Source organism: Myotis yumanensis, unplaced genomic scaffold (assembly GCF_028538775.1).
Source record: "Myotis yumanensis isolate MYYU_CA2020_CCGP unplaced genomic scaffold, mMyoYum1.0.hap1 SCAF_2, whole genome shotgun sequence".
NCBI lineage: Eukaryota > Metazoa > Chordata > Mammalia > Chiroptera > Vespertilionidae > Myotis > Myotis yumanensis.
In genome coordinates this window covers 20,518,570-20,534,419 of record NW_027223753.1, presented here as the reverse complement: position 1 = coordinate 20,534,419, position 15,850 = coordinate 20,518,570, and the positions used below count along the sequence as shown (strand labels likewise).

The following is a 15,850-nucleotide window of genomic DNA, read 5'->3' as shown; positions in this document are numbered from 1 at the left end:
AGAAATGAGTGGGAACCCTGAAGTTTAAAATATAAGGATGATGCTAGGGTCGAATTTTTCTAACCAACCAATGGAAAGTTAGCAGGTCATATATTATTAACCCTTAGACAAAGGAACTGCCCTGGCAATCTGTTTGGGTCCTCTCCCTGCAGCAGGGAGCTTTTCTGTAATAAACCTTTACTTTAGCTAAAAAAAAAAAAAAAAAGGAAAAAGAAAAAGAAAAAAATTAATGCAGTGCAAGGGAGGTGCTTAGGCAGGTACTATGATGCCTGTGGATCTCCTTCATGCATGTCAACATTCTGAGCAATCCACTCTTACTGAGTCTTTATAACCACCCATCCTTTATCTCAATCTCTCTACCTTCCCAATGTTAATGGTCTAGTTCAGCGATTTTCAACCTTTCCCACACATGAATTAATTACTAAAATTCTGTGGCACACCAAAAATATAATTTTTGCCTATCTGACAAAAATGAAAGGCATAATTTTGATTCATTCACACCAGACAGATATTGTTGTATTGGCTGTTGTCAATTGTATTTGACAATCTAAGGGGAAAAGAGGTCAGTGCCCTTGACTAAATTGTCAGGTACTTCATTTTTTGTTTTGTTTTGTTTGTTTTTAACACTTTTAAAAGAGATTTTAAATTGATTTTTAGAGAGAGAGGAAGGAAGAAGAAGAAGGAGAAGGAGAGGGAGAGGGAGAGAGAGAAAGAAACATCAATGATGAGAGAATCATTGATCACACCCCACTCTGGAGCTTGAGCCCGCAATCCAGGCATGTGCCCTGACCAGGAATCAAACCGTGACCTCCAGGTTTATAGGTCGACGTTCAACCACTGAATCACACAGCCGGGCATAGTACTGCATGTTTTAAAAATTCTTGTGGCAAACCAGTTGAAAATCACTGGTCTAGTTCATTTCCATGTGGAAGGCTACCATGATTCCTTCTCCTCATCTCTAATGTCTCCTTACTGTAATATTACCACTCTGAACACATCATTTCTCTGCTTAAAAGTTTGCACAGTACAAGCTTTACAGGCATGACAATATAGACCCTCTACAATCTGGCTTCTACCCTCCTCTTCTAGCTTCGCTTCCCATCATTCCCTTCTAAACACTCTACATTCCAGTCAAACATGTAAAAGTCTCCAAGTGCCCTAGCTGGTTTGGCTCAGTGGATAGAGTGTCGGTCTGCGGACTGAAGGGTCCCAGGTTTGATTCCAGTCAAGGGCACATGCCCAGGTTGCGGGCTTAATCCCCAGTAGGGGACATGCAGGAGGCAGCCAATCAATGATTCTCTCTCATCATTGATGTTTCTATCTCTCTCCCTCTCCCTCTCCCTTCCTCTCTGAAGTCAATAAAAATACATTAAAAAAATAAAGGTCTCCAAGTTTCTGGTTCTTGTAATTTACTTATGTTTTTCCAACCCTAAAGGCCTTTTACAACCCTATATTTATCCTTCAAAGATTAACTTAATGGCTATCCCTTTACTCCTAAAGCTTTATGTATACAGTCATGCACAGCATAACAAAATTTTGGTCAATGACAGACTATATGATGATGGTCCCATAAAAATTATAACAGACCAGATAATTCTTATCACTTACATCGTAGCCATCATAACATCATAGCACAACACATTATTCACTTATTTGTGGTGATGCTGGTATAAACAAACCTACTGCACTGCCATTGTGTAAAACATACACAGTTATGTACAATACATAATACTTGATGATAATAAATAAATATGTTGCTGCTTTATGTGTTTACTATACGGTACTTTTTATTGTTATAAGTGTACTCTTTCTGGGGGGGGGGTCCTAATATACGGTGACAGTATAAGATTTGACTTTGGGTTGTGGGCACATGGTGCTGCAATAAACAGATCTTATAACACAAAAACCCACACCTGAAACCTATATGTTCATGTTGACCAATGTCACCACAATAAATTTAATAAAAATAAAGAAACAAAAAAGAATACTCTTCTGGTTATAAAAAAGTTTGCTGTCGGAACCAAGATGGGGGCATAGGTTATCGCCGGAGTTTGCTGCCTCGAACAACCACTTCAAAAATACAACTAAAAGACGGAACGGACATCATCCAGAACCACAGGAAGGCTGGCTGAGTGGAAGTTCTACAACTAGGAGGAAAGAGGAAACCATACCCAGACTCAGAGGAGGCGCAGTGCTGAAGTGAAATACTAAGGTGCGGAGTGCATGTGGAGCGGGCCGGAGGCGGAGGGCGGGGTTGTTGTTTTCAATCGGGAGGGAGTTTCAGACTCTGAGCTCCAGATCCGGGCGAGTCTCTAGGGACCCAGGCTCAAACGGGAGAAACGGGAAGGCAGCTTTCTCTCCAGGGTTTGCAGCCGGTTACAGAGCTGCTGGGGACGAAACTGAGAGCAGCCATAACTGCTCGCCCCGCCCGTCCTGTAGATCTCCTGGGACCCACCCCGCCCAAGCCCTGCACAGAGGCATTTGCCGGATAGCCTCAGGCAAAGGCTAGATTAGCACCGCCCTAGCGATGAACTCTCCCACTGCAGACACAGCTGACTCCCATAGCCAGTTAGCCTGGAGGTCAATTTACACCCAGTATTGCCGACAACAATCAAGGCTTAACTACAACAAGACTGCCCACAAAGACCACAAGGGGGTGCACCAAGAAAGCATAAAAAATGCGGAGACAAAGAAACATGACAGGAATGGAGGATATAGAGCTAAAAAACGCACTTTTAAGGTCTCTCAATAATCTTCTAGAAACTGCCGATAAACTTGATGAGAGCCTCAAGAAATCTAATGAGACCCTTGATGTTGTGATAAAGAACCAACTAGAAATTAAGCATACACTGACTGAAATAAAGAATATTATACAGACACCCAACAGCAGACCAGAGGAGCGCAAGAATCAAGTCAAAGATTTGAAATGCGAAGAAGCAAAAAACACCCAACCGGAAAAGCAAAATGAAAAAAGAATCCGAAAATACGAAGATAGTGTAAGGAGCCTCTGGGACAGTTTCAAGCGTACCAACATCAGAATAATAGGGGTGCCAGAAGATGAGAGACAGCAAGATATTGAAAACCTATTTGAAGAAATAATGACAGAAAACTTCCCCCACCTGGTGAAAGAAATGGACATACAGGTCCAAGAAGCGCAGAGAACCCCAAACAAAAGGAATCCAAAGAGGACCACACCAAGACACATCATAATTAAAATGCCAAGAGCAAAAGACAGAGAGAATCTTACAAGCAGCAAGAGAAAGAAAGTCAATTACCTACAAGGGAATACCCATATGACTGTCAGCTGATTTCTCAACAGAAACTTTGCAGGCCAGAAGGGAATGGCAAGAAATATTCAAAGTGATGAATACCAAGAACCTACAACCAAGATTACTTTATCCAGCAAAGTTATCATTCAGAATTGAAGGTCAGATAAAGAGCTTCACAGATAAGGAAAAGCTAAAGGAGTTCATCACCACCAAACCAGTATTATACAAAATGCTGAAAAAGGAAGAAGAAAAAGGTAAAGATACAAATAGTGAACAACAAACATGCATCTATCAACAAGTGAATCTAAGAATCAAGTGAATAAATAATCTGATGTACAGAATGTACAGAATGAACTGGTGATTATAATAGAATCAGGGACATAGAAAGGGAATGGACTGACTATTCTTGTGGGGGAAAGAGGAGTGGGAGATGCGGGAAGAGACTGGACAAAAATCGTGCACCTATGGATGAGGACAGTGGGTGGGGAGTGAGGGCGGAGGGTGGGGCGGGAACTGAGAGGAGGGGAGTTATGGGGGGGAAAAAAGAGGAACAAATGTAATAATCTGAACAATAAAGATTTAATTAAAAAAAAAAGTTTGCTGTCAAACAATAACTGTTATGCTGGCAGCAGACTCACACATCTCATGTTTACCATGTCACATCATTTTGTTTAGTATAGTAATATGTAGTACTAGAGGCCTGATGCACGAAATTCGTGCACGGGTAGGATCCTTAGGCCTGGCTGGCGATCAGGGCCGATAGGGGCCTTCTGGCTGCCAACTTGGGGCCTTCCTTCGTTCCCACCGCCCCCTGGTGGTCAGCACACGTCATAGCAAGCAATCAAACTTACAGTCTCCCGGTGGAACTCCGGAGGGGACACTTTGCATATTAGCCTTTTATATGTAGAGATAGGCTTGTAGCCTAGGAACTGTGTGCTATACCATATAGCTTAGGTATGGAGTAGGCTAGACCATCTAGGTTTGTTTAAGTGCACTCTGTGATGTTTGCACAATGGCAAAATTCCCTAGTCTTACAACGTATTCTTGTCATTAAGTGGTGAATGACTGTACTGAATATATCCCCTTACTAAGGGCAAGACACTTGCCTAATTCCCACCACTCCTATTCATATTGATAATGGAAACTAAAAAAACAACAACAACAAAAAACAACAACAAAAACCAAAAAAACAAGCACACATACACAAAATACTTTCTTCTTGTTTCTCCCAAGTATTACCCCCCAAAATGATTTCCTAAAGAAGCTGATGCGAATGAACCATAACATGGCTCTCCTTCATTTGCATGGATAACTGACAATTACATATAGTCTCTGGTGTGGAGAATGAGGTAGGAGACAGATGTCTGTATCACAGATTTCCGTTCTCCAGGAGAGAAAAGAGGTACATGGTCTATAGGTATCTATTCCAGACTCCAGTGCCACTCTAGCAGTTAGAACGTATTGCAGCTGCCTAGCCAGTTCAGTGTTTGAGCGCTGATCCATGCACCAAGAGGTTGCTGGTTCCATTCCCAGTCAGGGCACATGCCCAGATTGCGGGCTTGATCCATAGTATGGGATATGTAGGAGGCAGCCAATCAATGATTCTCTCTCATCACTGATGTTTCTCTCTCTCTCTCCCTTCTTCTCTGAAATCAATAAAAATATATTTAAAAAAAAGAAAAGAAAGAAGGAGAGCATACATATCACTCCAGACAAGGGGGGAAAAAACATGATACCTGATCTGCTCAGGGGTTCCTCCAGACGTGGCATTGGTGATGGCCCAGGCTGCCTCTTTCCTTGTACGGAACTCTGCTTTCTGAAGAATTTCAATCAGCACAGGGAAGATGTTTGTATCTATGACAGCCTGAGAGAGGATTGGGGTGGGGATGGGGAGGAGAAAGTAAGTCACTTCAAGAAGAGAAATCAAATCCAGCCCACAAATCAGCTAAGATTGAGACCTCTTCCCTTCCTGGGAGTCTTCCTTTGTTCTTGTTATGTAGATGAGAGACTGTGGGGGAAACTGGCTTCCACTACACAGAATCTTTGACCCCAATTTCTAAAGGGGAACAAATTCTTCTAGAAGCAAATATTCTACAACCTCTCATGTCCCCATGCCTTCCCACCTGACGTACCCACCCCGACTTCCCTTCTGCTTGTTCTACCTGTATTTGAGCCCTGTTGCCAGCAGTGATATTTGAAATGGTCCAGCAAGCTTCTTTCCGAATTGACTCCTTGGGGCTGCTCAGCAAGTGGAGGAGGCAAGGGAGTGCTGAACAGTTGAGAATGACCTAGAACACCAAAAGCATAGGCATCAAAAATTAGATAAATGGACTTAATCAAAATTTAAAACTTTTATGCATCAGAAGATACCATCAATAGAGTGGACAGCTAAATCACAGAACGGGAGAAAATATATGCAAAACAAATACCTGGTAAGAATTAATATCAAGAATATATAAAGAATTTCTACAATTCAACAATGAAGAAACAAACAACTCAATTTTAAAAATGGGCATAGGATTTGAATAGACATTTCTCCAAAGAAGATATATAGATGGCCAAAAAGCAGATAAAAAGATGCCAAACATCACTAATCATTAGGAAATGCAAATCAAAACCACAATGAGATACCACTTTACACTTACTAGGATGACTACTATAAAAAAACCCCAGAAAATACAAGTGTTAAAGATATGGAAAAAACCGGAACCTGGTACTTTGAGGGTGGGAATGCAAACTGGTACGGCCACTGTGCAAAACCCTAAAATATGGTGATTCCTTAAAATATTACACGTAAAATTATCATATGATCCAATAATTCCACTTCTGGATACATATCCAAAAGAACTGAAAGCAGAAACTCAAACAGATAACTTGAACACCAATGTTCAATGCTGTATTACTCACAATAGCCAAAAGGTGAAAACAACCCAAGTGTCTATCAACAGATGCATAAAACGCATAAACAAAATGTGTACGCATACAATGCAATATTATCTATAATAATAAAAGCATAATATGCTAATTAGACCAGATGTTGTTCCAGATAACCTTCCAGATGAAGCTGGGGCTGTGAGGGAAGCCCGGGTCCTGGGTGCCAGAGGGAAGTCGGTGCCGGCAGCCAGGGGAAGGAAGGCCTACTCTTGCACAAATTTCGTGCATAGGGCCTCTAGTATACACATAAAAAAGAATGAAGGTCTGACACATGCTATAATATGAATGAACCTCAAAGACATTATGCTAAGTGAAATAAGGTGACACAAAAGAACAAATATATATGGTTCCACTTATATGAGGTACCTAGAGTAGTCAAACTCACGAAGAAAGTAGTATTGTGGTTACCAGGGGCTGGGGGGAGGAGGAAATGGGGAGTAATTATTTAATGGGTACAGGCTTTCAGTTTGAAATTATGAAAAAACTGGAGGCCCAATGCAGGAAATTCATGCAAGAGTAGGCCTTCCTTCCCCTGGCTGCTGGTACTGGCTTCCCTCTGGTACCCAGGACCCGGGCTTCCCTTGCAGCCCTGACTTTGTCCGGAAGGACGTCCAGTCTAATTAGCATATTATGCTTTTATTATTATAGATTGTGAAAATGGATGGCGCCCTAACCAGTTTGGCTCAGTGGATAGAGCGTCAGCCTGCGGACTGAAGGGTCCCAGGTTCGATTCCGGTCAAGGGCATGTACCTTGGTTGCGGGCACATCCCCAGTAGGGAGTGTGCAGGAGGCAGCTGATCAATGTTTCTCTCCCGTCGATGTTTCTAACTCTATCCCTCTCCCTTCCTCTGTAAAAAAATCAATAAAATATATTAAAAAAAGAAAAGAAAATGGATGGTGATGGTGGTTGAGTAACAATGTGAATGTACTTAATGACACCGAAATGTACACTTGAAAATGGCTAAACCAGTAAATTTTATGTATGAATATTTGCTCACATATGCACACATAAGAATGGCCTAGAAAATGAGTGTGGGTTTGATCACCTATAAAAAACTGTCAAGAATCCCACAGAATTATGTCAACTACTTAAGACTCAAAGAAAACCCAGGTTCCTAGCCTTTGAACAGAAGAGAACCCGTTTACTGTGCCCTCCCTGTCTAGATTAACAGGAGGTAGTGTCCCTATAGGATCCTAAGGTCTAGGAATTAGGGGTAAGGTTTCATACCTTTTAATATCTAGAAAGGACCAGGACTCAAAAACTGTTAACAGTTAGCTTACAATGTCCCAGGTACTAAGTTAGATTAATTTAATGTTCCTTCAAAAGCACAGAATGAATGATAATTTGCTTCCAATTTATAGAAAAAAATGAAGGCAACCAAGCTGCCCGAGATCATATAGCAAGTGGCAGAGTTGGAAATTTTCACCCAAGCCCATGCTTTCTCTCCTAGTCTATGCTGCCTCCCATCAGCCCCAAAGTTCTTGGTAAGGAAGGGTTTTGTCCACAGGCAGCTCTCTTCTTCCTTACCTGGGTTTGGATGTCATCCCCAGTGACGATGTTACCCACAGCTCTCAGGGCAGGAGAAGCCACTTTGTAATCATTATGCCTGCAGAGGAGGGAGAACTGGTGAGTAAAAAACAGTACATAGTACTCAGCCCTGCTGACCACTAAGGCTGACAGCACTCTCCTGGCTCCAGATCTTGAGATAGGGCAGCAATTCTTTAGTCTGAGCTTGGAAAAGATTAGGGAGCCCTAGTTGGTTTGGCTCAGTGGCTAGAGCATCGGCCTGCGGACTGAAGGGTCCTGGATTTGATTCCGGTCAAGGGCACATGCCTGGGTTGTGGGCTCAATCCCCAGTAGGGGGCATGCAGGAGGCAGCCAATTGATGATTCTCTCTCATCATTGATGTTTTTATCTCTCTTTTTCTATCCTTTCCTCTCTAAAATCAATAAAAATATATTTTTTTTAAAAAGAAAAGAAAAGAAAAGATTAGGGAATCTGTACCCTTTCTGAGACCACTCACATTAGAAGCTCTACCAATCTCCTGCAGACTCCAGAGTCTATGACCGCCTGGATCTTCTCATTGGGGCCATCAGACAAATAAGAAAGGGCCCAGCAAGCATCTGCCAGCAAATCTGAGTCACTGCTGAAGAGGAGGCGAGACAGCACAGGCAAACAAGGGGAGACCTGTTGGAAGCAGAGTGAGAGGGACTCAAGTTATATCAGCTCTACTACTACTAACACTGCTGTCCCTGCCTCTACAAGTAATTCTATGCCCTGGACATCCCTACAACATTAAGCCATCAGGCCTAACTTTTCACTTTCCCATCTATGCACAGAAGATTACCTACTTCATTGACAATAGCCTTTTGAAGTCTCCCATAGATTTAGAGACTCATAGGAGTTCCCCAAAGACTTGAAAACTCCCACATAAAAATTCATCCACATGAAGGAACCTACTATCCCTCAGGAACCGGTAAGACACTCTCTCACCATTGCAAACTCTGGAGGTGGGTTCTTCCCTCGGCAGAGGTTTGACAGGGCCCAGACTGCATTCCGTGTCATTGTCAGTCGTGTGGATTTTGTAAGGAGCCTGAAAGAAAAAAAAAAAAAGCCAGATCCTGAGCAATGATGTCCTTGGCATAGGGTTGTTGCCAATGGACCCCAGGAGCAAATCCAATTAGATCCCTAAGACTCTAGCAGCCTCAGTTTCTTCCTACCCATAGACCTAAGTTAATTGCCTGTTTGTGCTGGGAGGCCAACCTGCAGGCCCAGAGGATTATGATATGAGATTGTGCTCTCTGAAGAACAGTTCATCCATTTATTTTGGTTTAAATGTAATGTAGCTCTACTTTAAGGGGTGGGGGAAGGGTCCAGATGACCCTTCATGGGGACTTTAACCTGCGGTTTACAACGGAGCTTTCCAATGTCCCTATGCATAAACCCATAGCAAATCAATGTATTCTGCAGAGAAGGCTAGATTTTCCAAGATGGGCTAATTCTGCCTCTCTCGCTGGCTCAAAAATAAGGCAGGTATGACCAAAATAAGATTCCACGGTGCCATGAAGTGAGGAAGCGCAAGATCCACCTTGGCACAGACCAGCAGCATAATCTTCATGCTCTTAAATGATACTTTTTACTTTGGCAATCAAAATGTACTTTTTATCTTTACTTACCATCTTGAGGTAAGTTCCCCCAAAAGAACTACCACATGGCTGCCCTACAGACGCCTCAGGTGCAGGTGATCATTAATTACTCACGTTAACAAAGGATTAAGGATGGAACAGTTCAAGACGTAATCTCGGCAAACGGAGCTGTCTCCAGCTATGTTTCCCAGTGCCCAGACTGCCTGAAAAGGGGATGATGAAACTGTCACCCACAGAGCCTAATGGTTTCTTTATACTTACAACCGTACAGTGAGTACCCACCAATAATCAGATGAAAACCATATCAAGGCCCAAGACACACTGAATAAACTCAGGTGCCATCTCTGTTGACTCTTTTTTATTTTTAATGTACTTTTGTTTGTTTTTTTCATCTTCACACAAGGATATATTTTTAACTGATCAAAAAAAAATTTTTTAGAGAGGAAGGGAAAGAGAGGGAGAAACATCGATATGAGAGAAATATGGACTGGTTGCCTCCCCTACACACCCCAACTGGGGACTGAACCCGAAACCTAAGTATGTGCCCTGACCAGGAATCAAACCCACAACCTTTTGGCATATTGGATGATGCTCCAACCCAGCCAGGGCCCTTTTGGTGTCTTTTATGAGCACTTGCTCTATGAAGGCCTTTATTATGAGGGTTCCTGGTTCAGTGGCAAAGACAGGTTGACCTCTGTACTGCAGCCAGAGAAGCCTAACCAAGGCCTTTTTAGCCCCATCTCCACAAAAGGTGAAAGTGATTGAAAAGGTGCACTCTTGTACTCTCACAGGACCTACCTTACTGTAATGGAGGGAAAAAAATCCCAGTACCACTCTCTACTTCTGGCCAACAGCAAATATCCAGTAGAAGAAATGGAAGTTGTATCTTTATCTCTATGATCTGTAGGTACTGAGAAGTGGGTACAGGGGTATCTTTTCTCCACTACCACCTCTGATGCCAAATGTGTGGAGTTTTTCCACACCAAGTGCCCAAAAAGTCAACTAAATTCTAACAGTAACTCTTGGAGTTAGCGCAAACCCTACAGGTTAAAGCTCAGTCCACAACACTGCCCCCACTTTAGACACCAGGCACCACACACTGGCTATAAATTTGAGAGTTCCCACAATCCCCTTCTCAGGTTCAATAATTCACTAAAGGTTCACAGAACTCAGGGAAACACTTTAGTTATTTACCAGTTTATTATAATGGCTACAACGCAGGAAGAGCTAAATGAAAGCGATGCATAGGGCAAGGTATGGGGTGAGGAGTGGGGGTGTCACAGAGCTTCCATGTCCTCTCCAGGCTTCCCATCTTCCCAGCATATTGATGTGTTCACCAATCTGGGAGCTCTCTAAATAATCGCTGTTTAAGAGTTTTTATAACCAGATCTCTAGCTCTCCTAACCTTCCTGGGAGGTTGGGGGAGGATGGGTGGGGAAGGTTTTGGGAGTTGGGGCTGAGAGTTCCCACCCTCTAATCCTATGTTTGGTCATTCTGATGACCAGCCTCCCCCTTCCCCCCCAATCCTGAGATTAAGGAGCCATACCCTGAACCATCTCATTAGCATAGACTCAGGTATGTTCCAAAAGGGCTCATTATAAATAACAAAAGACACTACCATCACTCAGAAAATTCGAAGAATTTTAGGAGCTTTTTGCCAGAACTGGAGGCAAAGACCAAACATATTTTGTATTATACCACAGGTACTATCAAGAATTAAGCCAGCCTTGGCTGGTGGGTTGCTCTGTTGGGCACTGTCCAGTGCACCAACAGGTTGCCGGTTCGATTCCCACCGGGGTTTCTGGCTCAATCCCTGGTAGGGGGCATGCAAGAGGCAGCTGATTGATGTTTTGCTTTCACATAGATGTTTCTGCCGCTCCCCCTCACCTCCCCCTCTTTAAAAAAAAATCAATTAAAAATGTCTTTTTTTTTTAAAAAGAATTAAGCCAAATTTGAGCATTACCTGTTCCTGTACATCCTCAAAGTCCGAGTTAAGCAGCTCTATAAAAATGGGGACAGCCCCTGCTTCAATGACAATTTTGGTCTGCTGAGAGGTTCCAGAGGCAATGTTGGTTAGAGCCCAGGCAGCTTCAAACTGAAAGTGAGATTAAACCATCATTGAGAAGTCATTCCAGAGAGGGCAGCTATGCCTACCAGCTGGCTCAGGCAGTAAGCCTCTTGTTCCTGACTAATAAATCAATCAATCAATCAAAACACAGGCCTTTTCGGCTCCCCGTTTAAATGGCAGGAAGAGGTATTGGCAGTGACATAACAGAATGGTAAGCCGGGAGTGGGCCTCAATGGTCCAGGTCTAGAACTGCACCACTACAGCACCAATTAGTCCTTTAGCAAATAATTTTTTTATTTCCCAAGATTCCCTTTCTTCATTACTGAAACCAGGATTAGCGTGTGCTGGATCTCTTAAAGTCCCTTTCAGCTGAGTTTCTAGCAAGTTCCAACAGACTGACTCACCACCCATTTCTGAGAAAAAAAATCCAGAGGCTAAATAATTTGCCTCAGGTCACACAGGTAATGTGGAAGTGAACTGGAACCTCTGATTTATAACTGAACAGAGTCCATCTGTTATATTCTGGTATCTTTCTTTGACATTATTTTAGAAAAGAGATCTGGGCTCTCTTATTTGAGGCTAAGACTTCTGAGCAACAAACAGATAGCTTCTCTTAAATGTTTCCTCACATTACTTGTCTATTTCCTAAGAGATGTGTCTATAGAAACATCCCACTGCAATTTCTTTGAAGGAGGGCTTTCATCTGATACCATTCCACCCAGAGCTCACCTGTAATGTACAATTCTCATTCCTCTTCAGAAACTCCACAAACCGATCCACCACTCCTGGCGTGTTGATAACTTCATCTATTGGAGGGCTAGGCTCTGGAAGAGGGAGAAAGGAAGAAGAGGAAAAGTCAGGATAGGCTTTGGCTGATGCATCCACTGGGGTCCTGACCATCCTTATGAGCATGCTCAAACTCCTTTTGGGTGAGGTGTTTTTCACAACAGTTGGTCATCTTTGACCTCTATGAAGCAGTTGGGATGCTCTTTAGTAAAGCCTATCCTAATTTAAGTATACTCACCTTTGGCTTATTGAACCTAGGCAAGTAAGTAACCTTACTTACCTAAGCAAGTAAGGAAGGAAGAGAAGAAAGCCCAAGGGATGAGCAACCCTAGTCTACACATTTTCCTTCTAAGACCAGCATTCCTTTATTGGGAAAGCTGCTTCATATACTGAGACAAGAAGTATTTTTACTATCAAATTTTTACTGAGCATGAACAATGTGCCCGACACAGTTCTAGATACTGAGGATACAGTAGTGAACAAAACCAAAAGTCTCTGTTCTCACAGAGCTTACATCCTAGTGAGGAGAGAGATTCTGTTGATAGAAGGTAATAAATATAATGAGGAAAAAAAGAATAGGTTGGGCAAGGTAAAAAGATTAAAAATGCCAAGGGTTGGGAGAAGGCCTGTAATTTTAAATAGGATATCAGGGTAGGCTTCATCAAGAAGGTAGGATCTGATCGCAGAAGTGAGGGAGCTGTCACACAGATATGTCAAGTAGAGGGTATCAGGTAGAAGGAATAGCCAGTGCAAAGGTAAAAATGTGCCTGGCTTCTCTAAATACCAAAGCAGAATGAGTGAAGGGGGGTAGGTTGATGAGGTCGGTGAGAAGAAACAAGACACTAAATCATGTAGTTGGTCTCTTTGGGGGTGGGCCAGGCTTTGTACCTTTAGAGAGCAGTTTCCGGAATTTCTGTGTGGTTGCTAACTGCAGGTCAGAGTCATCAGAAAAGAGCATCTCTACCATCTCTCTTGTGATCACACTCTCCTAGAATATAAAACAGGTTCAAGGCTTTGCAAACCAACACTAGAGTCAGACATGAGCACATAATCCTGTGTGGCATCCTACTTTGTAAAGAGTTGAGGGCAAGAGGACAGCATAACAGACAGGCTCAGGAGAATGCGCTGGTTTAATCCATGGCTGCTTCAAGTCGGGACATTTGAAAAATAATTCCTTACTTTTGAGGCAACTGATGGCTTCCTTTTAAGTGTTTCCTAAGGTGTCTCTATCAGAGATAAATCCTTGTGGTCTCTTAAAGCTGACCACTACAAAAGGGCCCGTGGAAGAAAGAGCTTTGCATGGTTGTGAGCAAAACTACTAGATGATGTGAACTGCCCAATTTCTGTTTTGTAGAAGCAGGTACTTCCCAGGCCTGCCCGAAGCAAGGGCCTTACCCCAGTGGTAGAGCTCACGTAGGAGTCCATGAGGAGACTATCGAACATGGCAGCTTCTTCATTAATCATCTCTACATTTCTCCGTTTAAATAGCTGCAAGTGAAGAGAAGAGATGGTGGTAAGACTATTCACTGAAACAAAAACAACAACAATAAAGAATAACCTAATGTTAAATTATGGCAAAACTCTCAAGAAAATGCTAGCATGGTTGAGAAAATGCCAAGTTTAACATACTGGCATAGAAAGATATTCAAGAGCTTTACTTTCTATTTTATCTAACTATTTTCATTTTTATAAGCAAAAAAATCTTTAAAGATTCTAATGCCCTTTGTATAAAAGGTGAAGAGTATAAAAGGCTTTGAAGGAATAATGGTAAAGCAAGAGGGTAGGCAAAAGCAGGTTAGGTGACTACATGTAGGTTTGGGCAAGGCACCAATTTAGTGGGTGTGTGAAAGAGCACAAATGATGAGCTATTAATAAACTCTCAGTTCTAGGGAGACTTACAAAGAATGGACCCAGGAAAGAGAAATAAGGCAGCCCAGAATAGTGGATGAACCTCTTAAAAAGTCAGGCTTGGAGCTAGGCCTTGAAGGCCAGGCCTAACACTGACTTTAGGGTAAAGAAGAGAGAAGGCAATAAATAAGGGGCTAGAACCAAAATGTTATATTGAACACAGAAATGATGCTGCTGTTATGAAAAAAGAATAAGGGATTGATTTTCTTTCTTTTTTTTGTTTAAATATACTTTATTGATTTTTTACAGCGAGGAAGGGAGAGGGACAGAGAGTTAGAAACATCGATGATGAGAGAGAAACATCAAGATCAGCTGCCTCCTGCACACCCCCCACTGGGGATGTGTCCGCAACCAAGGTACATGCCCTTGACCGGAATTGAACCTGGGACCCTTGAGTCCGCAGGCAGATGCTCTATCCATTGAGCCAAACTAGTTAGGGCTGATTTTCTCTTTCTCAAAGCTTTCAACATTTCTTTACAACAAAGGAAGCTGTCAAACATGGCAGCTTAGCTACTTTCCTAAAGGAGGGTGAGAGTGCAAGATGGAGACCAATCATGGCAGCTGGATTCTTTCTCTGAACAACATGTTTAAGAATACTCTGGGCCCTGGCCAGATAGCTCAGTTGGTAAGAGTGTTGTCCCAGTATGCCAAGGTTATGGGTTTGATCCCCACACATGGCACATAAGAATCAACCAATGGTACTAGTAGGTGTGGTCTAGTGGTTAGAGCACCAAAGGGTCACCCTTTAATCACGGCTAAGGTCATGTACCTGTGTTGCAGGTTTGATCCCTGGTCCCAGTTGGGGCATGTGCAGGAGGCAACCAATTGATGTGTCTCTCTCACATCAATGTTTCTCTCTCTCTTTCCTGTTCCTCTCTTCCAATCTCTCTGGAAAAAAAAACCACAAACAAACAAAAACAATCAATGGAAAAAATATCCTTGGGAAGCCCGGCCAGCATGGCTCAGTGGATGAGTGTTGACCTACGAACCAGGAGGTCACGGTTCAATTCTGAGTCAGGGCATATGCCCAGGTTCCAGGCTTAATCCCCAGTGTGGGGCACACAGGAGGTAGCCGATCAATGATTCTCTCTCATCATTGATATTTCTATCTCCCTCTCCCTTCCTCTCTGAAATAAAAAAAATATAAGTGGAACAAATTGATGTTTCTCTCTCTCTCTCTTTAAAAACATATAAAAGAATAAATTTGAAAAATAAAGAATACTCGGGTTAACCCACTTGTTGCTCCCGCTTCTGCTTCCGAAGCTGAATGCCCTCTTCCTCTCTTCTTCGCCTCATTTCCTCAGGGTTTAGGGCATTGTTCTTATAGCTCTTCATCCGATAATTGTCTTTCCCTGGGCTTGCCATGGTCTCTAGAAGAAGAGAAGATACGAACACATTGGCAAAGGCTCTTAAGAAGACACTTCCTTTTCCCTGGGCTCCTGTCTCTACCCACCCTCCCTTACTCAGGGAGACCACAGATTCTCAAGGAAGCATAATAATCTCATTAACCACACTTGACACCTCTACCACCACCAAAACAGTTTCCTTTAATCATAATAAGCTGGTTAAACTAAGTGTAATTATAGCAATTGATATAAACATAATAGTTAAATGTGTAGGCCCCAGAGGCAGTTTGTGAGGGTTCAAATTCTGGCTCTCTGCTTCTTAAAACACATTGTATGCGGGTAGTTTTCATCAGGCGCTAACTGGTGGCACATGGCGAGGGCCATTTTTGCTA

The 15,850-nt window shown here is 42.6% G+C and overlaps 1 protein-coding gene across 3 annotated transcripts in view; it reads right to left on the bottom strand.

Annotated features, from left to right (window-relative positions):
* Positions 1–15,850, bottom strand: part of KPNA6 (karyopherin subunit alpha 6) — a 41,166-nt gene that overhangs the window by 6,210 nt on the left and 19,106 nt on the right. For all 3 annotated transcript variants that reach the window (XM_070404611.1, XM_070404612.1, XM_070404613.1), the window contains exons 2-12: positions 15,349–15,482; positions 13,600–13,692; positions 13,093–13,192; positions 12,148–12,242; positions 11,314–11,445; positions 9,465–9,553; positions 8,698–8,797; positions 8,228–8,391; positions 7,732–7,810; positions 5,432–5,557; positions 5,006–5,133 (exon numbers count right to left, since the gene is read on the bottom strand). In XM_070404611.1, the coding sequence (XP_070260712.1) occupies positions 5,006–5,133; positions 5,432–5,557; positions 7,732–7,810; positions 8,228–8,391; positions 8,698–8,797; positions 9,465–9,553; positions 11,314–11,445; positions 12,148–12,242; positions 13,093–13,192; positions 13,600–13,692; positions 15,349–15,482 (1,240 nt within the window). The remainder of the gene's footprint in view (positions 1–5,005; positions 5,134–5,431; positions 5,558–7,731; positions 7,811–8,227; positions 8,392–8,697; positions 8,798–9,464; positions 9,554–11,313; positions 11,446–12,147; positions 12,243–13,092; positions 13,193–13,599; positions 13,693–15,348; positions 15,483–15,850) is intronic.